This window comes from Macaca nemestrina, chromosome 3 (genome assembly GCF_043159975.1).
Source record: "Macaca nemestrina isolate mMacNem1 chromosome 3, mMacNem.hap1, whole genome shotgun sequence".
NCBI classification, from domain to species: Eukaryota; Metazoa; Chordata; class Mammalia; order Primates; family Cercopithecidae; genus Macaca; species Macaca nemestrina.
Window position 1 is genome coordinate 21,291,474 of NC_092127.1, and position 24,236 is coordinate 21,315,709.

Here is a 24,236-nt window from a genome sequence, read left to right on the forward strand (position 1 = left end):
GCGGGGAGGTGGCCCGGTGGCTTCGTGCGCGCCGGGGGCGGGGAGCTGGGGCGCCCACTGGGCTCCAGCGGCAGCTTCGCGGGCAGGCGTAGAACGGGCTTGGGGAGGGGTAGGGAAGAGGGACAACCGCCATGAGAGAGGAGAGTGCTCAGGCTTTTAACGGGTGCTCTTCACCCGAGGGGGCTGGGGATCTGGGGTACTGAGGAGAAAGTAAGGGTCATCAGAATGAGTACAGCCAGTCGAACCTGGACATTGACAGGCAGCAAGCCGCTTCCTTTCTTTTGTCTTGAATTTAAGCTCTTAATAGCGGAAGTCAGGCTTTGTTATTTCCCCGAAAGGTACTTCCTTCTCTTTCCCCGCTTCTCTTTTGTTTACAAAGTTACAATGATAAATTTATAATAAAGTCCTCAAGGTTTTCCATAAAGAAGCTGACATCGTCCGTGATGGGGACTTAAGGATTATGAAGCTCCTAATGACTGCTAGAAAAAGCGGTCAGAACCAGACAGAAGCAAGTCCTTTAAAGACACAATAAGAAGTCCAAACCATAACATCAACGACATACAGACCTTCATGATTTCGAGTATTCTCCTGAAAGCAGTAACATATCATTCAACCTAAGATTTGCAGTTTGAAGTTTAGTGGAACTTAGGTGCTGAGAGTTGAGGGTACTAAAATAAATGAGAGTGGATTATGCTTCCAAGGCCCTTCCCCTTCTATCCCAAAGATTTGGGGGTACTTTAGTGTGAATCCTTCCTGATACTCTACAAAGAAACAAGTTTCTGTCTGTAGCTCCTATCTCTCTTTCTATCCATCCATCCATCCATCCATCCATCCATCCATCCATCCATCCATCATCCAACCATCTAACCATCCAACCATCCATCCATCCATCCATCCATCCATCCATCCATCCATCCATCCATCCATCATCTGTCCATCTCTATCTTTAAAAGATATTTTGTCTGTCATACTGGTATGCTTTTCTCGGTTCATGATTTATTGGTACCTGTCAGTCTCATTTAATAATTGCTGTATGGTACCCCATGGTATGCTGGGTCATTATTGATCAGTTTTATTTGAAGCAGAAGAGAAAGACATAAAACAAAAATTAAATGCGCTTCTCTACTACTTTCCCCTTCATACTCAGTCTCACAGTTTTAGTTCTCCTGAGGCGTTACCACTCCAAATATATACATTTCTTTCTTGGTTGCTTATAACTTATATGCTTACAAATCAGTTTTTTGTTTTATCAACTTTAGACAGACTCCAACGACTCCCTGTGAAAGGAACACCCAAGCCACCCACTTTGTCTTCCGATATGAGTTATATATTTTTAAAATTTCTTCTCATGATTGGCTTTATGGCTTTTAATAAAATATCCATGTTAATTATCATCCACGGCTATGTTGATATGGGTGGAAATCTCTGCGGTTTTCCCTGCTGCAGGCTCATTTTCTGCTTCGTAAGTATGGAGACCTGCTGGTTGATTTACTGATACAACCCTTTTTTATAACCTGCTGCTTATTTTACTGATGTAACCATTTTTAAGGCAGCTCACAGTTTATTTGGAAATACAATTCTCTAAGAAATGTATCCAGCTTCTGATGCTCTAGTTTCCTATGGCGTTAATTACACCCAGAGAGTTTCTATTTTCATCCTTAATTCCCTCTCAAATTAGCAGAATCTGTCTTAAATTCATTTGAAATGATAGTCTGGCCTGGGAAGGTAACACCTCCACATAACATTTGCAGCAAGACTAAGTCCTTCTGTTTAACTGAGAATTCTTTATGAGTCTTTGTTGAGCAAGGTTTTTTTTTTTTTTTTTTTTTTTTTTTAAGTCTTGTCACTTTTTATTTGCAGTACAGAAACTGTCACCTGTGCGACCCAAATTTCTTGGCTTCCTTCCTTCCTTCCTTCCTTCCTTCCTTCCTTCCTTCCTTCCTTCCTTCCTTCCTTCCTTCCCTCCCTCCCTCCCTCCCTCCCTCCCTCCCTCCCTCCCTCCCTCCCTCCCTCCATCCCCTTCCCTCTCCCTCCCCTTCTGTCTCCCTTCCTTTCTCTCTCCCTTCCCTCTCCCTACCCTTCCCTTCCCTTCCTTTTTTAAATAGGAATGTGGTCTCATTTTTGTTGCCCAGGTTGGTCTCGAACTCCTTGCCTCAAGCAGTCCTTCCACATGGGCTTCCCAAAGGGCTGGGATTATAGGTGTGAGCCACTGTGTCCAGCCAATTCTCTTCCTTCTAGCTCTGCTTTCATACCACCCAGTTCTTTCTTAAGACATTTCTCTTTCCCATTCTTCTTTGGTCATAACTCCTCAAAAACAGCAACTAAAACACTATAGACATTGACCATCAACCTTTTCCAATCACTTTTCTGTGAGCATCAGGCTTGTTGGCATGTGGTTGGCTTCCTAGTTTTGGAGGGGATGAGTTTTACTAGATATTTTGCTTTGCATCACCTAGGTTTCCAACTTTTAAGCCCAAGAAGCCTAGTTTCTCACTGCCTATTATCTGTCCATTAGGGTGGAAATACATACCATGTTAATGGTTTTATAATCTGCGTCTTCTCTTTTTACATCTAAGATGAAGATGAAAATTATATCTGTGTGGTATGTTATAGTTTGTTAGTATTAAGAAAATTAGTGGTACATAAAATGATGGTGCATCTTGCAGTTCATGGCGTTTTAGATTAAAAGAATGATAGCACTATACAATTATGTAATGACAGGATTTCATTTTATTTATTTATTTATTTATTCATTTATTTATTTTGAGACAGAGTCTCTCTCTGTCACCCAGGCTGGAGTGCAGTGGCAGGATCTTGACTCACTGCAAGCTCCGCCTCCTGGGTTCAGGCCATTCTCCTGTCTCAGCCTCCTGAGTTCCTGGGACTACAGGTGCCCGCCACCACGCCCGGCTAATTTTTTGTATTTTTAATAGAGATGGGGTTTCACCGTGTTAACCAGGACGGTCTCGATCTCCTGACCTTGTGATCTGCCCGCCTCAGCCTCCCAAAGTGCTGGGATGACAGGCGTGAGCCACCGCGCCCGGCCAGGATTTCACTTTTGTACCAATTTCTGTAGCAGTAAGGGAATGCTAACTTCTGTAGCAAATACAACTTCTAAATTTCAGTGGCATTACACAATAGAAGTTTATATATATTGTCCTTCTAAGAGTTCAAAGCAGATTTTCCTGGCCAGTGGGCCCAATAGTGATTCAGGGACCCCGTTTCTTCCATATGGTGGTTCCACTGTTCCCTGGAGTCTTCATATTCTTCGCACCTAACTTTGTAAAGAGAAGTAAGAGTAGAGAAGGTGTACCTACTTCTCAAAAGTCTGGCTATCACTTCCACTCAAATTCCATTGGTAAGAACTAATTTCATGGCTATCTCCAGATGCAAAAGAATGGGGAAAATCTAGTCATTGGCCAGATAGCTACTTCTCAGTGATAATTCTTACATATGGAAGGAAGAACATGAATTTTAGTGGACAGTTGATATCTCTGATCCGATACATATGATTTTTTTTTTCAATTTTTTTAACTTCCATCAGAATCCAAAAGAAAGTCTTCACATTACAATTGGTGTATAAATGTCTTGTTTTTTAATCTATAGGGTTCCCTCTTTCTCTCTCTCTCTTTTCATCTCTGACTCTTTGTCTCTCCTTGCTATTCTCTATTAGTTCTTAGAATTAGAGGCATAATCAGTTATTTTTAATTTTTTATATTTTTGTTAAGAGTTCACATAGATGGCCCCATATTCCATTCAGAGACAGAGAATGTCTTGCTATCTCTATTTTTATGATGTTAGTATCCATTGATGTTCAATATCTAGATCCATTAATTTATTAGATGTTTCAAAATGAGGAAAATATAAATTCCTCATTTCTTTTATTTTTTTGAACTGGGTTACTTCTGTAAAGACAAACGTCTCATACTATTTACTTAATCAGGGTTATACTTTGTATAACGTGACAATAGAGGATAAGTGTTTGTTTTGTTTTGTTTGGTTTTGTTTTCATTGCAAAGCATGTTCTTTTTAAAAACTTTTGTTTCCTAAATCTTTATTTTTTGATTTATCTTCTCTCTTAGTTTGCTAAAGCTGCCGTGACAAAATATTATAGAGTGGTGGCTTAAACAACAGAAATTTGTTTCTCACTATTTTGGAGGCTGTGAAGTAGAAGATGAAGATTCTGGCTGATTCAGTTTCTGGTGAGGGATGTCTCCCTTGCTTGTACATGACTACTCTCTTGCTGTGTTCTGACAGAGTGAGCGAGCACACAGGGGTAGGGGGTGGGGAGAGAGGCGGCAGGGGGAAGGGAGAAGGGAGAGAGTATGAGCTCTCTGATGTTTCTTCTTAAGGAGACTCCAGTCCTATCAGATAAGGACCCTATTCTTATGGCCTCCTCTAATCCTTATTACTTCCTGAAGCCCCCATCTCCAATTATCATCACACTGGGGTTTAGGGCTTTAAAATATGAATTTTGAGGGGACATAAACATTTAGTATATAACATTATCTTTGGATGCTATTTCTGGGCTCCCTTTTTTTTTTTAATAAATGATAATCATAGCATTCCTACTCTTTTCCTACCATTTTTCCCTCTTTGTACGTCTCAAATTGGTTAGCTATTTTAATATATTAACAATGTTCAAAGCATTTACATTTTGATTCTCTGAATAAATTAAGTTCATTGTTATTTGTCTATATATTGAGTCTAAAAATGGAAAAACAACAACAAAAAATAACTGTATATACAGTATTCATTATGGAGTCAAGTTTTGTGATCAGATCCAAATAGGAAATGCATCCTATATCATTAAAACTTGATTACAGTAGACTTTTCAAAGCATTAAAGAGGATGAAAGATGTTGGTCATGTGTCAGAGCATTCAGTGTTGGCCATAATGTTAAAAGACCTGACTTTAATCAATTTTCACTATGTCCAGGTGCTCTTTAAGCAGTTTATGTATTAACACATTTTATCTTGACAACCCTAGGATAATAATAATATTCCAAATTCGCAGACACGAAACAGAAACAGAGATGGAAGCAATTTGCCTCAGGCCACACAACTAGTTGTACAGTTAGGAATTCAACCCAGGCATCCTGGTTTCAGAGCTCATGTTCTTATTCATTTTAATGCCTCTTTCATATTCATTCTTTTGTGACCAAAATGTATTTCCTTTTTGCCCGATTTTAGATTTTCTCTTTATCTTTGGAGCACTAAAATTTTATCAGTATATCTCTAGCTGTGGCTTTCTCTTTTTTCATCAAATGTATTTTGTTTTTGGAGAACGTTTTTAATCTAGGGATTCATATTTTTCTTCAGCCCTGAGGCAGTCTTCTTAAATTACATTTTCTCACATTATGTTTTTGATTATTTTTACCACTCATTCTGGTATCCCAGTTATTTCCTCCGGGATTACCTTTTAATGGATTATATAAGCTTTGATCAATCTTTCATGTGTCTTAATGTTTCTCTGATTTCTATCTCATTGTCTTTCTGGACTCTGTCTTTTAACTTGGGATTCTGTTTTATTGTTCAGCAAACTAATTTATTTTATATCTGCAATCTTGCTTTGAATTTTCAAGAGTGCTTTCTTGTTCCTGTATTTTTTCTTTTCAATAGCAGCATGCAAGCTCCTACTTCATAGATTCACTGTCTTTGATTCTGTATGAAAATTCTAGTTGGAATTTTTTAAATTTCTCTTTTGGCTCCTAAATTATCTCTGTTTTCTCAGTATGTCTTTTAGAATATTTTGATTTTCTTTTATTTTGTTTATTTATTTGTCTTCATTTTTGGTGTTTATTTTCTGTCCGATCAGTATTTTATATCTGACGATCCTTACTTTTGTATTCATATTATAAAATTTAAAAATCACAGTGCTTAATAAAAAAAGCTGATTTAGGCTTCCCTATCCTGTCTCTCTCTTAAATGGGAGGGGCTCTTTGAATGACTACTCCATTCACTCCTTCAGGGCTCCTCTGAAATGTCACTTTCTTGGAGATACTGTCTGTAGCAATCCTGTACAATTCGTTATAACTCTTTTATTTTTTAAATAGTACTTAACTTTTAAATATTTAAAATTTTATTTATTTTTTTTCTACTAGATGATAAGCTCCTAGAGTGCAGCAAAGCCTACTTTTGTCCTTTTCACTAGACTCCCACCCCCAAGTGCAGTGCCTGTCACACAGCAGGTGTTTGCTCATTCAGTAGTTGTTGAATAAATGCATTCTGCTTTCTGTCCCTTCAGTTTCACAGAGAGAGTACTTTCTTTGGCTATAATTACTTTTCTACTTACCAATCCTGTGGCCATGTTGAGTTCTAACTGTATATTGCTGCTATTCTTTATGGTAAGTATGAAGTGAAGAAGTGAGTTCTCCCAGAATCAGCTCCCAAGACAAGGATTTGAGTGCCAATAGTTCATTTTGGGAGTGATCAGGAGTGGCCAGAAACTTACTTTGGTAGTGACCCAGAGTCACTAATAAGCACCGGTCAGTGATTTCTTTTACCTGTGAAATATACTCATTTCCTCAGTTATCTTTAGAAATCAAATGACTTGACAGTTCTATTTCTAGCCCAGAAACTGTCCACCTTTCAGCATGCTTTGTCCAAGCCCCATCATCCATTCTCTTGTCCTTGCTAGGATCTGAGGAGTCATTCGTGACACTCCCAACTCTCCCTTCCCATGTGGAATCTATTGCCAAACTATGTCACATTTATCTTCAAAATGTCCCCCTGATGAATCTGCATCTCTCCAGCTCTAAATAGCACTGCATTACCTCAAACCACCATCATCTTTCTACAGGACTATTTCAGTAGCTTTCTCTATGCATCTCCCCTTCCAGTCTGCTCTCTGTACTAAAGATAATGTTTTCCAAATTCAAGTGTAATCAAATTACAACCAGTTCAAAACCCATCAATGGCTGAATTTAGCTCTGAAGATGAAGACGAAACACCTTAAAATCCCTTAGAAGACTCCCTAGCTTCCTTTTTCTCTAACCTTATCTGTCACAGCCTTACCCTCTGCTGTAACTGCACTCACTTCTTTTCTGAATCTCATACTTTCCATACTGTCCTCTGTCACAGGGCCTTTGCACATGCTGTTCCCTTTGCCAAGAATACTTTTTATTCCTTTTTTGGGGGGCAAATTAACTATAAGGGAGTACTCATTCCTTCAGGTCTCAGTTCATGCATTACTTCCTTAGGGAAGCCACCCTCATCTCTGTGCCTTTTGTCACATTTGTGATTTGAAATTGTTTGTATGATTATTTGATCAATGTTTGCTTGTTTACTAGACTGCTTGCTCTGTGAAAATTGTAACCGTATTTTTTGGGTTCGTTTCTTTGTTTTAGGAATAAATGCAGTTCTATTTTTTTTTCTTTTATTACAGAGTCACCACTCACATCAAATGTAGCCATTTTAGAGGTGCCAAAATAAAATATATCAGCCATATTTAATAAATTCCAGCTCTACTCTTCTACCCTATAGCCCAAGAAGCAGCAACGATGGGTAATTCTCAATCTTTGATATTTGTAGCCTATAAAACCACAGTCTTGTAAGATATTCAGATTCAATAATGTTACAAAGTAATTGGATATCTATATTTCCTTTCCTTAATAATTACTAAATTATATAGCTGTGTAAAAATATTGATGGCTCAAAAAGTCTCTTTTTTTTTTTTTTTTAGGGTTAAAGGATCATGAAGGATTTTTCAGGAAAATGACAAAGTTAATTTTGAATGAAACGCCAAAAGCTGGGTAAGTACTGTGAAGTAAAAAAGAAGGAGCTATACTATTGTATACTCTGGGTATCGACATCCCTCTTAACCCGTATACATATACATGATCACTCAACCTATTTGTCTTGGGGCAACTTGGAGAGGATGGGAACATACTCTTCTTCCTATAGTTGTCAAAGCTGTCACTGAACAGATAGTTTCCTAAAGCAATCAGATTTATGGAGTTGGGGGTTATATATGTCCTTATCCAGAATAACAGCCTGTAGAATCATATTCTCAAGTTCGAATCCTGGCTCTGCCATTTAGCATTGGATAAATTCCTTTGCCTCTCTGAGCCTAATTTTATTTTAATAAAATAGTAATTGTGCTATCTCCTTCTTATAAAGGACAGTTGCTTAAATGAGATATTTGAAAAGGTATCGTAGACTGGCATGAAGTACTCAACAAATAGTAGCTTATGCAATAGTAACAACAGCAGCAACAAAGTCTCTGTGAAACATCTGTGAGTTTTATCTCTTTGATTTTCATTTTAGGTATTCCAGCATATTAAATGATTTCGTGGAATCTAATTTTTTTGTGATTGATGGAGATTCCTTGCTTGTCACGTGCCTGTGTGTAAAATCATTCAAGTGGGGACAGAATCTCCACTTTTTCTATCTGGTTGAATGCTATCTTGTGGATCTTATGAGTAATGGAGGACAATTCGCCGTAGTTTTCTTCAAGGTAATGTATGATGATTGGTGTATTTTTAGTCCTTTGAAGACTATAACTGAAATCTCTTAACCTAAATAGTCTTTGACCTAAAATGAAGCATGCCATCATAGAAAATATAAAAAGACAGGTTAACAAAAGAAAAACATACCCATAATTTCACTACTCAGAGATAACCATTCTTTACTTTTTATTTTATTAATTTTTTTTTCCTCAACTCTGTTCCCACGTTCATAATATAGATCAGGCACAGAGCCTGGGCTGAGGGATATATGGGGTAGTTTACTCTACCTCCTTTTCTATACAGTCGGTGTAAGAATTCAGCCTGTGGTAAGCACCAGGAAGCCCATTCTTTAGGTTTCGATATTTTGTTATAAAAATTTCAAATATACCTAAGTTGAAAGGTTGTGGAGCAAATATCTATATTCCGCCATCTAAATCCTACAATTACATTTTATTTTACTTCTTCATATATCTGTAAGCTTATCCATGCCTTTATTCACCTTTCAATCCTTTTATTTTGGGGGTGCAGTTCAAAGTAGTTATAGACATTACATTTAACTCTGAAACATTTCATCATACATGCCATTAACTAGAGTTCGGTACTTATTTGCACATTTTTTTGATGGTAAAATTTACATGAAATAAAATACACAGTTCTTAAATGTGTTACAAAAAGTTTTGCTCCAACCTAATGCCATTTAATGAGCTTTGCCAAGTGCATAGTATTTACCAGTCCATTGAGTTTTGACAAATGCATGCATGTGTAACCCAAACTCTTGTTCCACAGTACGTCTTCTCATGCCCCTGCCCAGTCCATTCTCACTCCATCCCCTAGAAGCAACCACTGTTTAAATCCTTTCTATTGCCTCTTTAGTTTTGCCTGTTGTAGAACTTTTTTTGTTTTTGTTTTTGAGATGGAGTTTCGCTCTTGTTGCACTGGCTGGAGTGCAATGCCATGATCTTGGCTCACTGCAACCTCTTTCTCCTGGGTTCAAGCATTTCTACTCTCTCAGCCTCCCAAGTAGCTGGAATTATAGGCGCATGCCACCATGCTCAGCTAATTTTTGTATTTTTAGTAGAGACAGGGTTTCATCATATTGGTCAGGCTGGTCTTGAACACCTGACCTCGTGATCCACCTGCCTTGGCCTCCCAAAGTTCTAGAACTTTTAATAAATAGAATTTTACAGTGTGAACTCTTTGTATAAACCTTTCATTCAACATAATAATTTTGAGAGGCACCCATTTTGTTGTGGGCAGTGGTATTTTGCTCCTTCTATCGCTTTTGAGTAAGGTTTTATTGTAGAAATGTGCCACGTTTTGTTTCCCCATTTTCCTGTTTCAATATCTTGCCTAGATGAATAAAGATCCTATGTGCATTCGCACACAAGTCTGTGTGGATGTAAGTTTTCATTTTCCTTGTACATATATCTGTGATTGAAATACATATTTTATAAAACTGCCAAAGCTTTTCCTAAGGTAGTTGTGCCCCTTCACACTAACTCCAGCAATGAATAAGAGTTCTGGTGCCCTATGTAGTTGCAAACATTTGTATTTGGTCAGTCCAACCATTCTGTTGGATGTGTGGTGTTATGTTAATTGGTATTTATCAAATGACTAATGATGTTGCCTACTTTTTCAAGTGCTTATTGTTCATTTGTATACTATGACTTGTGAAGCACCTGCTCATATTTTTTGACCATTTTAAATTGGATTCTTTATCTTTTTCATATTGAGTTGTAATAGTTCTTGATATATTCTGTATACAACTTCTTGTCATATATATTATTGCAAATATATTTTCCAGTCTGTGACTTGCCAGTTCATTTTCCTTCTTGTTTTTCTTTTCTTTTTTTTTTTTTTTTTTGAGGTGGAGTCTTGCTCCATCACCTAGGCTGGAGTGCAGTGGCGCGATCTCAGCTCACTGCAACCTCCGCCTCCCGAGTTCATGGCATTCTCCTGCCTCAGCCTCCCAAGTAGCTGGGACTACAGGTGTGCACCGCCACGCCCAGCTAATTTTTTGTATTTTTAGTAGAGATGGGGTTTCATTGTGTTAGCAGAATGGTCTCCATCTCCGGACCTCGATATCCACCCGCCTCGGCCTCCCAAAGTGCTGGGATTACAGGCATGAGCCACCATGCCCAGCTGCCACTTCATTTTCTTATGCCACTTCATTTTCTTGGTGCTATCTTTGGATGACCAGATATTTTAATTTTGATGAAATCTAATTTATTATTCTTTAATGGTTATTGTGCCTATATCCTGATAAGAATCATCACCTATCTCTTAGTCACAGAGATATTTTCCTATATTTATTAATAATTCTAGAAGTATGTAGTTTCAGCTTTTGCATTTTGGTCTATGATATTTCTTGAATTAATTTTTTTGTGTTTGTGATGTGAATTGGGAATTGAGGTTCATTTGTTCCAGCATCCATTGTTGAGAACATTTTTCTTCTACCAGTAGATTGCTTTGGTTTCTTCATCAAAAATCAAATGATTATGCATGTGTAGGTCCATTTCTGGGCTTTCTACTATGTTCTATCAAAGGATTTAACAAATTACCAGTGCCACAATGTACTGATTTGTATAATTTTATAGTAAATCTTGAAACCCACTTTGTTCTTCTTTGTTTAACTTTGGCTATTCTAGGTTCTCTGCATTTCCACACAAATTTTAGAATCAGCTTGCCAATTTCTATTTAAAAAAATGGGATTTTAATTGATATTCATTAAATTTGTAGATCAATATAGTCTTTCAGTTAGTGAACACAATGTATATCTCTGTTTTTTTTAAGATCTCTAATTTCTTTTATCAGTTTTGTAGTCTTCAGTGTGGAGGTCTTGCATGTCTTTTGCTAAATCTATTTCAAGATATTTCATGTTTTGATCTTACTGTAATTTGAATTTTTAAAAATAATTTTTTATTTTTTACTGTTTGTATATAGAAGTAGAATTGATTTTGTTTGTTAACTGGTATCCTGCAATCTTATTAAAACAACTTATTAATTTCAGTTGATTATTTGTATATTTCTTAGATTTTTCAATGTCTCCAGTGAATAAATACATGCTTATTTCTTATTTTCTGATTTTATTTTTTAATTGCTTTTTCTTGCCTTATTATAGTGATTGGCACCTCTAGAAATGCTGAAGTAGAGTGAGTGGGAATCTTTACCTGGTTCTTGATCTTAAAGGGAAAGTGTCCATTATTTCCCTACTAGGTATCATATTAGCTGTAGTTATTTTATGTATATCCGTTATCAAATTGAGGAAATTTATTCTTATTTTAGGTTTTCCGAGAGTTTCTATAATTAATAGGTGTTACATTTTAAAAAATGCTTTTTCTACATTCATTGAAACTCTGATACATCTTTCCTCTTTTATTAATTTGGTAGATTACATTAAGTGATTTTTAAATACTAATTCAATTCAATCTTTTATTCCTGGGAAAACCTCAGTTGGTCATGATAGATATCATTTCTTGAATATATTGCTGGGTTTGATTTCCTAATATTTTAAGTGTTTTTGGTATATAGTCATGAAAAATATTAATCTGTAATTTTACTTATTTATTTATTTATTTATTTGTTTGTTTGTTTATTTATTTATTTGAGATGGAGTCTCACTCTGTTGCCCAGGCTAGAGTACAAAGGAATGGTGTCGGCTCACTGCAATCTCCGCCTCCCAGGTTCAAGCAATTCTTTTATCTCAGCCTCCCGTGTAGTTGGGATTACAGGCATGCGCCACCATGCCTGGCTGATTTTTGTATTTTTAGCAGAGATGGGGTTTTCCCATGTTGGTCAGGGTGGTCTTCAACTCTGGACCTCAGGTGATCCGCCTGCCTCAGCCTCCCAAAGTACTGAGATTACAGGCATGAGCCACCTTGCCAGGCCAATTTTATTTTTTATAATGTCTTTTTCTGGTTTTGGTATCAGGATCATGCCGACCTGGTGAATGTGTTGAAAAGCCCATTTTCCTCTTCTATTTTCTGAAAAAGTCTTTGTGAGATTGGTATTATTGCCTCAGATGAATTTGATAAAATTTGATCAAATTTTCCTGTGAAACCGTTTGGGTCTGGAGTTTTCCTTGGAAGAAAATTTTTGATAAAAGAGTCAATTTCTTTAATAAATATAGGGCTATTTAGACTTTCTGTTTTATGTTGTGTCAGTTTTGTTAATTGTATATGTCAAGGGATTTGCTCATCTTATCCAAGTTGTCTAATATTTTGGCATAAAGTTGTCTGTAATATTCTCTTATTTTCCTCTTATTGCCTAAAGATTTGTAGTGATGTTAGTGTTAGTTAGCAACCTCTTTCTTTTTTTTTTTTTTTGGGAACAGAAACTAAATTTTCTTTTTTTCTAAATTCAAGACAGGTTCTCACTCTAGCTCCCAGGCTGCAACACAGCAGTAGCGTGATTTTGGCACACTGCAACCTCTGTGTCCTGGGCTCAAGTGATCCTCCCATCTCAGCCTCCTGAGTAGCTGGGACTACAGCTGTGTGGCAGTATGGTTGGCTAATTTTTGTATTTTTTATAAAGATAGGGTCTTGCTATGTTGTACAGGCTAGTCTCCAACTCCCAAGGTCAAGCAATTCACTTACCTTGGCCTCCCAGAGTGCTGCGATTACAGGCATGAGCCACTGTTCCTGGCCACTAAATATTTATTTTTGCATTTATTTTCACATTATGCAGTTTTACACTGAATGACACAGAAGGAAACTAAAATGACCAACAGGTTATATATAAGCTTGATTCCTGTCTTAAGGAAAAGAAGAACAGTATAAAAGCAACACGTATTCTAACAAAACGTGTTCTAACATGTTTTGTTAGAACAAAAACAAAAAACCCTCTAAAAAGCTTTCACGTTACACTCCCATTTTGTGAATTGGCAGCTGTCCGTGTCCCTTAAATCTTTGATTATCTGCTGTTTTCTGTGTAGCAGGCTACAAAGCACACAGATCATAACTATAACTTACCAGAAGGAGACACGTGGACTTTATACCCATCACCTGGATACTCTAAACCGGGTTTTAAACATAAACTGCAGAAATCCTGACTAATGCAGCAAAATAAGACTATTTTTTGGCCAGCTGCTAGTGACAACCAATGATGCAATAACAGGAGGAGACTGGTCAGAAACACGACACCAACTCTTAATAGCAACTGCTCTATTTGAAATTCACATCTGGTGAAATGGGGACAGATTTTTATTCCTCTATTTCTGAATGATAAGTATCATCACATAATTTTACAAATTAAAATGTAATTTGTCATCGTTGTATCTCTGATTCTATAACCTGATATACTGCTAAGGGAAAAGAAGGAGTTAACTTTTTAAAAAATGTATGAAAGCCATAGTATCATCTACTGACAAAGCCTCACAGATTCTCTATTGTGATAATTTCCATTTTCTTCTGCCCTCATTTATCCTTTATATTGCTAAGTTGTGTCTTCTCTTTTCTTGATCTAGTTAGTGATTTATCAATGTTGTTGATGTTTTCAAAGACCTAGCTTTTTTCGCTTTATTAATTTTCTGTATTGTCTTTTTTTTATTTCACTGATTTCTACCCTTGTCTTTATTTGTTTCTCTTGGATTTTTCTTACTCTTTTTTCCACTAGCTTCATAAATTGAAATTTTAAGCTAAGATGTTTTTTATTTTCTATTTATGAACAATAAAATTTTTCTTGTAAGCTCTGTTTTAGCTACATATCACAAATTTGCATCTAATGGTTTTTTTCTTTACTATTTAATTAGAAATAATTTCTAACATCTCTTGTGATTCTTTTTTGTTTGACCAGTGGATTATTTAGAAATTATTTGTTTTAAAAGTTGGGGGTATTTCACTACTAGATTTCAAGGTATTCCACAAAGCTCTAGTAACCCAAACAGCATGGTACTGGCATAAGAATAGACAGTTGGAGGAATGGAACAGAATAGAGAACCCCAAAATAAATTCATGTATTTATAGCCAAATGATTTTTCACAAAAATGTATCAAGAATGTTCACTGGGGAAAGGACAGTGTCTTCAGTAAATGGTGCGCAGGAAATTGGATATTCATATGCAGAAAAATGAAACTGAGCCGTCACCTTCACTGTATTAAAACATCAATTCAAAATGGATTAAGGACTTAAATGTAGGACCCAAAACTATGAAACTATTAGAAAAAATCATAGGGGAAATGCTTCAGGACATTGGTTAGTGTGAAGATCTTATGGCGACGACCTCAGAAGCATAGGTAACAAAAGCAAAAGTAGACAAATGGGATTATATCAAACTAAAAAGTTTCTGTGCAGGAAAGGAAGTAATCAACAGAGTAAAGAGACACCTTCAGAATGGGAAAAATATTTGTCAGTATTTATCCTACAAGGAATTAATATCCAGGATAGGCAGGGAACTCACACATCTCAATAGCAAAAGAATTTTAAAAAGATAATCCAATTAAAATGTGGGCAAGTGAGCTGAATAGACATCTCTCCATAGAAGACATACAAGTAGCCAACATGTGTATGAAAGCATAGTCAACATTATTAATCATCAGAGAAATGCAAATCCAAACCATAATAAGATAGCATCTCACCCCATTAGAATAGATATTGTAATGCTAGTAAGGATGTAGAGAAAGGGGAACTCATATGTTGCTGATATGAATGTGAATTCAGTAATTATGGAAAACAGTATGGAGGTTCCTCAAAAAACACAAAAAGGAATTACTATATGAACCAACAATTCCACTACTAGGTATATATTCAAAGGATAGGAAATCAGTATGTTAAAGAGATATCTGCCCTCCTGTGTTTATTGCAACACTATTCACATAGCCAACATATGGAAACAAACTAAGTGTTCATCAACAGATGAATGGATAAAGAAAATGTGGTGTATATATATACTGTATAATACTATTTGGCTATAAAAAACAAAATTCTGTCATTTGTGGTAACATGATGACTTGGGGGACATTATTGCACCATAGGGTGGATATAATTAACAGTAATTTATTGCATTTTTTCAAATAGAAGAGCAGATTTGGCATGTTTCCAACACACGCACATACACAAATAATTGTGTCTGATGTGATCAATATGCTAATTACTCTGATCATTACATATTGTATACATATATATCAGAATATCACCCTGTACTTCATAGATATATGCAATTAGTCCGGGTGAGGTGGCTCACATGTGTAATAGCAACACTTTGAGAGGCTGAGCAGGGAGGATCATTTGAAGCCAAGAGTACAAGACCAGCCTGAATAACAAAGTGAGATCCTGTTTCTACCAAAAATAAAGTACAATTATAAAGTCACTTAAGGATAATTTTAAAAATTAAAAAACTATTGTTTTAATGTATAAATTCTTGTTTTTTTCTAGATGTGTTATCATTGATTTCTAATTCCATTGTGGTTGGAGAAAATATTTCTATATAATTTCAGTTATTTGAACATCTATTGGGACTTGTTTTGAGGTCCAATATATGGCCTGTTTTGGTGAATGTTCTGTGTGTTCTTGGAAATAATATATATTCTACAGTTCTTAAATATAATCTTCTAGAAATGTCATTAAGTTATAGTAGTTGATAGCTAAAATTAATTTGTATTCACAACAGTAGATACTTATTTTAAGGACATCTAGGAACATGAGATAGGAGGTAGACTTCCCTCAACAACCTTTCTTTGCTCTCTGAATTTGTATGCTTAAATTCTAGGAAGCCCTTTAGGACCAAAACTGAGAAGAAATTGTATTTACATTCCAGTAGAATGGCAAATTCAATAGGGGCACTGCCCTTATTTGGATTGATCTATATAAATATCCTCAACAGTGTATTATACTATAGTTTTTAAAAATTACAGATTAAATGGCTTCCAATTTTAACAAATCTCAACCCAAATACAAAAGTATATTATGAGCCCATTCCCTCATCCTACTCCTAGAAGCAATTGTTGTTTTACTGCTAAGAATTCTAGTCTATATTTGTTCAATCTTTATACATAGGATTTTTTTGGGTGGGGGTTAGTTTTGGCACCATTAAAAGTAAAAGCAGTGTTTTGATTGATACCTATAGAAAAGTCAGGGTTCTTTTTAAATTATGACAGTCTAGTAGGCTAGATTGTCAATATCATTTAAAAACAGATTTTTTTCTTTTTTTTTTACTTTTTAAGTTTAGGGGTACATGTACAGGTTTGTTATATAAGTAAGCTTGTCTTATGGGGGTTTGTTGTACAGATTATTTCTTCACCCAGGTATTAAGCCTAGTACCCATTATTTTTCCTGATACTCTCCCTCCTCCCATCCTCCACTGCTCACCCTTGCGCAGGCCCCCGTGTCTGTTGTTTTCCTCTATGTGTCCTTGTGTTCTTATGATTTAGCTCCCACTTATAAGTGAGAACATACAGTATTTGGATTTCTGTTTCTGCATTTGGGACATGATCTCATTCTTGTTTATGGATGCATAATATTCCATGATGTATATGTAACACATTTTCTTTGTCCAGCCTATCATCGATGACTTAGTTTGATTTCATGTCTTTGCTATTGTGAATAGTGCTGCAGTAAACATACACGTGCATGTGTCTTTATGATGGAATGATTTATATTTCTTTGGGTATATACCCAGTAATGGGATTGCTGGGTCGAATGGTAGATCTTTCAGGAATTGCCACAGTTTTCCACAATGGTTGAACTAATTCACACTCTCGCCAACAGTGTTAAGCGTTCCTTTTTCTCTGCAACCTTATCAGCATCTGTTATTTTTTTATGTTGAGTTATTTTAACCCTCGTTTTAAAAAAATTTTTAATAATAGCCATCTGACTGGCATGAGATGGTATCTCATTGGGGTTTTGATTTGCATTTCTCTAATGATCAGTGATGCTGAGCTTTTTTTATATGCTTATTGGCTCCATGTATGTCTTCTTTTGTTTTTGTTTTGTTTTGAGACATAGTCTCTCTATCGCCCAGGCTGGAGTACAGTGGCATGATCTTGGCCTCACTGCAACCTCCGCCTCCCGGGTTCAAGTGATTCTCCTGCCTCAGCCTCCCAAGTAGCTGGGATTACAGGCACCTGCCACCGCGCCCAGCCTAATTTTTGTGTTTTTAGTAGAAACAGGTTGGCCAGATTGGTCTCGTCCTCCTGACCTCAGAGGATCCACCCACCTCAGCCTTCTAAAGTGCTGGTATTATAGGCATGAGCCACCGTGCCTGACCGTATGTCTTCTTTTGAAAAGTGTCTGTTTATGTCCTTTGCCCACTTTTTAGCGGAGTTGTTTTTTTCTTGTAAATTTGAGAAATAGAAATTTTGATTTGCTAAGAAAAGACTTACATTATTTAGGGAGGAGACACATCACCTGGAACGTTACATTTTATCTACTAATGGTGATTCACATCAGCTTCTCAATCCAGATGGAATACATCTGTCCTCTTGCTACTTTGATCCCTATTTGAACATAGAGAGTAAAAGAATTAGAAGTGAAGTAGTAGTGTATGCCTGCTCAAGTAAAGGAGATGAATCTGTACAATCCACATCTTGACCTGTGGCATACACTTGTGAAATGAGTCAACTTTAAGGCCCTTGAGCAAAACAATTAGATCACATGGGTTCAGTCCTATATGGCTTTGTGCTGTAAGCAACAAAATTAACAAATCACTAAAGGAAGATTTCAAAATATGTACTTTTTTCTTTTTGTCACCACAGGATGCTGAATATGCATATTTTGATTTTCCTGAACTTCTTCCATTAAGAACTGCTTTAATTCTCCACCTTCAACACAATACTAACGTTGATGTGCAAACGGAGTTTTCTGGATGCTTATCACAAGATTGGAAGTTATACTTGGAACAGCATTACCCGTATTTTCTGATAGTTTCAGAGGAAGGCCTGAGTGATTTACAAACGCACCTTTTTAACTTCTTAATCATACATTCCTGGGGAATGAAAGTCAACGTTGTGCTTTCTTCAGGGCATGAATCTGATACTCTCAGACTTTATGCACATACTATGGAAAGCACAGACAGAACCCAAACTTTTTCGAAGGAGGTAATTGACATTAATAGCTCTCATTTTTTGTCCTGATTTCTTGTTTTAATTCTCAAAATCGCTAACGCAATATTTCTGTATTTTTAATGGAACTTACTATAGGCAGTCTCCAAAGAGGTAATAAATTTAATAATGGTAACAATGATAATGATGGACATTTATTAAGCACTTATGCCAATTCCTTTTCCTAAATTTCTTTTAATTCTCAGGGTACTCCTATAAGGTTTGTGGCATTATTATATCTATCTATTCGTATCTAATTATGATATTATCACCTCATCTGTAAAATAATGTTTGGAGTATTGAAGTAATTTGCTCATGTTAAATACCTAATTGTGGTATAATAAATTTATTTATATGCAAACGTAATAAATATATTATTTACATACTTATTATATGCAAATATAATACAAAATATATTTGCACTTTGTCCCCAGTTACTGTCACAGAGCTCCTAAAACCTTTGGTATTTCTTGAGTAATAATAGTGTCTTTTATTATTTGTAAGGAGCTGCTTTTGATCACATCTGAATTTTTTCCTAATGAGGTAACCTAGGGTGGGGCCCCTGAATAGCCTCAGGGTTGGGCTGACCACCAAAAGGACCAAGCCATCAGAGGCTGGAAGCTTCAGTCCCAACCACCAACCTCTGGGAAGGGGAATGAGAGCAGCTGTATATTAAGCTCTATAAAAACTCTTGAACAGTGAGGTTTGTTCAACTCCCAGGTTGGGAAGTCGGGGAGGGTGGTGCACCCAGGGCGTTACTGGGGCCACCTGCCCCTCTCCTCATACTTTGCCCTGTGCATCCATTCCATCCGGCTGTTCCACAATTGAATCTTTCATCATAAACTGGTAATAGCAAGCAAACCACTTTTCCTGAGTTCCGTGAACTATGCTAGCAAATTATCAAACGTGAAGAGGGAACCCCAGATTTGTAGCTGGTCCATCATCAGCATGTGAAGCCTGGCATTTGTGATTCATGTCTGAAGTGGGGGGCAGTCTTGTTGGACTGAATCCCTACCCTGTGGGGCCTGCGTTAACTTAGGGTAGTTAGTGTCAGAATGGAATTAAATTATATGGCACCCAGTTGGTGTCTGGAGAGAATTAGAGAATTATGGTGTGGAAAACCCATACTTTTTTTTTTGTTAGTGCTGTAAGTAAAGAAGTGGTTTTCCTTTATGAATAAAAGGTTGACAGTGGATTTCAACAAAGGAGTATGTCTCTAGTTTCTATATTCAGCCATAGGGTGTCCTGCTGCCCAGATCATGGAAAGTAAGAAATGCATTTAACTGGAAATCCATGTGTTTAGAGGTTCATGTGTTGCATATAGGCAGTGAAATGATGGCTAACATGGAGGAAGGACTCTTAATGAGAAAGAAATGAAGAAGACTGTCAAAGAAGCAAGTAATGAGATAATTTCTTTCCTTAACATAAACTCATGAAGTCTGTAGAATTTTCAGAGAATTATGATAGACTCATTATTTTGGTATAGTTGACATTAGGTTTATGCAGTATTTCTGTTATGAAACTTGGGAGTCAAAAAATATATTAATAATCTTATGAGTGAATCTAGTTTTATTTCAGTTTTCATATTTTGAAATGAATTCTGATGATGCAGGCCATTTGATAGTTTATCAAAAAAATCTTTCAATATAATTCATATTTTTACTTTTTGTAGCAGATCTCTGCCCTTTGAAATTGGAGCTCCACCTTTGTTTTTTGTTTTGGTTGGGAAATTGCTTTCTAAATGTACAATATGGCAATAAAACCAACTAAAATTTATCATGTTTTGAGAAACATCCTTCATGTAATTAAGACATACAGATGTTTGTCATGCTTATTATTTGCTTTACTTTTATTCTGTCATTAAAATATTTCCCAGGATTTTTTTTTTTTTTAACTTTAAACTTCATTTTCTTTTCTTTTCTTTTTTTTTTTTTTTTGATTGAGTCTTGTTCTATTGCCTAGGCTGGAGTGCAGTGGCATGATCTTGGCTCACTGCAACCTCCGCCTCCTGGGTTCAAGCAATTCTCCTGCCTGCCTTGGCCTCCCGAGTTGCTGGAATTACAGGTGCCTGCCATCATGCCAGGCTAATTTTTGAATTCTCAGTAGAGATGGGGTTTCACCATGTTGCCCAGGCTGGTCTTGAACTCGTGACCTCAGGTGATCCACCTGCCTTGGCCTCCTAAAGTGCTGAGATTACAGGCGTGAACCACCATGCCCAGCCTCTAGACTTTATTTTCATATTGAGAAGAGGTACTATTACCAGTAAGTCTCTATTTTGCCTGAGAAATACCAGACTCTGACTTAAAAATGCAGTACTAGGGTTTTGATTGGTCTCTCTTTAAGAATAACCTTATTTATGTATTTATTTATTTTTAACAGAAATGGGGTCTTGCTATGTTGCCCAGGCTGGTTTCAAACTTCTGGGTTCAAGTGATATTCCTGCCTCAGCCTCCCAGAGTGCTGGGATTACAGGCATGAGTCACGGTGCCTGGCCTTCTTTTCTTTGTAAATTGATGATTTTATTTTCTGTGAAATTATTTCCTGATTCATTATCTGTAAGTATTTCTCTGAAAGTTATTTTTCTCACCCCCTTTGGACTGTTTAAATTAGTCTCAATAAATATTATAGATGTATTATATGTTGATAATTGTTCAGGATTGGGGGTTCATACTACCTTCTTTAATTTTCTATATTTTTGAAAGCTCCATGATACCAAAACAATTCATTATACTCAAATAAAAATTAATTTGGCAAAGAGGGAATATGCATGTTTATCAGAGCTTAAGAAAAATTGCCCTAAAGACATTTGAGGGTGATTTTGCTTAGTATACCTTATAACACATGTAGAATTCAAATATCTCATTACAAAATTAATTTAACTTTATTTTAAGTTCTGGGATACATGTACAGAACATGCAGATTTGTTACATAGGTAAATGTGTGCCATGGTGGTTTGCTGCACCTGTCAATCCATCACCTAGTTATTAGGCCCTGCATGCATTAGTTACTTATCCTGATGCTCTCCCTCCCCCGTTTCCCCAATACGCCCTAGTGTGTGTTGTTCCCTTCCCTGTGTCCATGTGTTCTCATTGTTCAGCTCCCACTTATAAGTGAGAACATGTGGTGTTTGGTTGTCTGGTCCTGCATTAATTTGCTGAGGATAATGGCTTCGAGCTCCATCCATGTCCTTGCAAAAGACATGATGTTGTTCCTTTTTACAGCTGCATAGTATTCCATGAGATATATGTGCCACATTTTCTTTATTCAATCTATGATAGATGGGCATTTGCATTGATTTCATGTCTTTGCTATTGTGAGTAGTGCTGCAGTGAACATACTTATCCATGTATCTTTACAATAGAATGATTTATATTCTTCTGGGTATATACCCAGTAATAGGATTGCTGGATCAAATGGTATTTCTGGTTCTGAGTCTTTGAGGAATTGCCACACTGTCTTCCATAATGATTGAACTAATTTCATCCCCATCAACAGTGTAAAAGCATTCCTATTTCTCTGCAACCTTGCCAGCATCTGTTGTTTCTTGACTTTTTAATAATTGCCATTCTGACTGGCATGAGATAATATCTCATTGTGGTTTTGATTTACATCAAGTGTCTCATTTTTTACAGCTGAGAAACACTTTATTTAAGGTATTTTATATGGTTTTCTCCCTTTTACAGAATGAAGCAGTGATTCAGAGTGCATATAAAAGCCTCATACAACACTTGGAAGAAAGAAGGATTTCAGCATTAGCACCTCATTTTGAACATTTGAAATGGAATGATATGATGAAAGAGGTATTAACATTTTCATTTCTTTAAATAAAAGTTTGATAGAATTTGATAAATGAGAACCAACTTGTGATTAGGTCAGTCCTTAGACCAGACTAAAGGGTGCCATATACCTCCTTAGTACATGTATACTATCTGAATCTTAGAATGTCATGCTCTCAATGTACTTTGAATTCATCGGATGGCATATGTAATTTTATGTTCATTTCTAGGAGCCATATTTTAAGACGGACTCTGGAAAACTAGAAAGTTATAGTACTTAATGCAATAGTAATGTTTATTTTCCATTATTCAAATTGAGGAGGGCTCTAAGATATCATTTGCCATATAAACAGTCAAAATGTGAAATTAATTATACCTTAAATCTAATTTTCTGATGATCTTCTCAAACTATGCTTTATACTACTGTTTATCATGATGGACTACTAAGCACCTCTTTCTTGTTTTTTTTTTCTGATTCTCAAATGGTAAAAGATAGTTGCATGAGAAAGTTTGGAAAAAACAGAAAAGTAGTAAGAATATCCATAATTCCACTTCTTGATATTAGCATTTTGACGTATATTTTTATGTAGCTGAGGACATACTGTGTGTGTGTGTGTGTGTGTGTGTGTGTGTGTGTGTGTGTATATATAGTTTATATATGTGTTTTTGGTGTTTTTTCTTATTTTTCCAGACAAGGCCTCACTCTGTTGCCTAGTCAGGAGTACAGTGGCACAATCATGGATCACTGCAGCCTTGACCTCCCAGGCTCAAGTGATCCTCCCACCTCAGCCTCCTGAGTAGCTGGGCCCACAGGCATATGCCACTATGCCTGCCTAATATTTCATTTTTATTTTATATAGAGATGGTGTCTCACTTCGTTACCCAGGCTGGTCTTGAACTCCTGGGCTCAAGTGCTCCTCCTACCTTGGCCTCCCAAATTCTTGGGATTATAGCTGTGAGCCACCATTCCCAGACTGTATATATATTTTTAGTGTACATTTCATTAAGATTAGTACATTTTTTTTGTCATTAAGAAGTTTTCATAAATGTAATATCTAATGAGTGCATTACATTTTCTTAATGCTAGACACTTAAATTACTTCAAAATTTTGGCGGATATAAATAATGTTATAATGAACATTTTGATGTATACATTTTTTGTATACATATTGGATTATTATTCTGCTATGCTAAATTCCCAGAAATTCAAAACTGGATCATAAGGCATGAACATATTTAATGATCTTGATGGATGTTGTCAAAGAGCTTTGCAGAAATTCTCTATCTACCTGTACTTTCATCTTTAATCTGTCAGAGAAGTGACTCACTGCACAGTTTTCAATGTTGCATTATATTATTTTTAAAATTTTGATATTATTGATATTTATAACAAGCTAATTATTGTTTTAACATATATTTATCTGATTTTTAGTAAAATGGAATGATTTCATTTTTATTAATAATCTATTTCCTCCTTTGTGAATCAGTCATTCATGTTTTACTAAATCTTAATTTCTTACTGAGTTATTTATTTCTTTACATATTTAGGTTTTCATATTTCTCTGCCATATTGATTGTAATTATTTTTTAATTTTCTATCATTAAAATTATACATTTTTAAACTAAACATTTAAAGATCTGTTTAGTCAAATCTATACAGTCATTTTCTTTATGTTTCTTACAAGAGCACTTCTGAGTAAAAGAATATTTCTAAATAATTTGACATTTGAAGAAATTTCTCTTTTGATAGGCGTGTCAGACTCTATTTCTGCTTCAGTGCCTATGGCCAGAAGGATCGGACATCCAGCGTGTTCTCTGTGTCACATCATGTTCACTATCCTTGAGAATGTACCATCGCATCTTAGTAAGTAAAAAGAAGGCAGCCGCCGGGCAGAAAGGTATAACTGTCGTTCATCAGGTGTTACTGGTGTAACTTCACTGGTGGCATCAGGTTCTCCACTGTTGACATACTCTTGGT

General features: G+C 36.2%; 1 protein-coding gene and 1 non-coding gene across 12 annotated transcripts in view; one reads left to right on the plus strand and one right to left on the minus strand.

Annotated features, from left to right (window-relative positions):
- LOC105466702 (DExD/H-box 60 like) overlaps positions 1-24,236 on the plus strand; it is a 213,565-nt gene that overhangs the window by 56,305 nt on the left and 133,024 nt on the right. For 7 of the 11 annotated variants that reach the window (XR_011620831.1, XM_071092841.1, XM_011715803.2 and 4 more), the window contains 6 exons: positions 7,387-7,505; positions 7,684-7,753; positions 8,268-8,457; positions 18,138-18,479; positions 22,166-22,282; positions 24,009-24,122. Coding sequence is in view for 10 of the 11 variants with exons in the window: in XM_071092841.1 (XP_070948942.1) it covers positions 7,502-7,505; positions 7,684-7,753; positions 8,268-8,457; positions 18,138-18,479; positions 22,166-22,282; positions 24,009-24,122 (837 nt within the window). In the remaining variant the exon portion in view is untranslated. Of the gene's footprint in view, positions 1-1,013; positions 1,463-4,082; positions 4,203-6,323; positions 6,347-7,386; positions 7,506-7,683; positions 7,754-8,267; positions 8,458-18,137; positions 18,480-22,165; positions 22,283-24,008; positions 24,123-24,236 lie in introns of those variants that run through there. The other 4 variants (XM_071092842.1, XM_011715804.3, XM_024788108.2 and 1 more) reach the window with 4 other exon arrangements.
- Positions 8,663-8,792, minus strand: LOC112424049 (small nucleolar RNA SNORA51). The gene has a single exon (XR_003014697.1). It is a non-coding gene; the product is annotated as a small nucleolar RNA SNORA51 (small nucleolar RNA).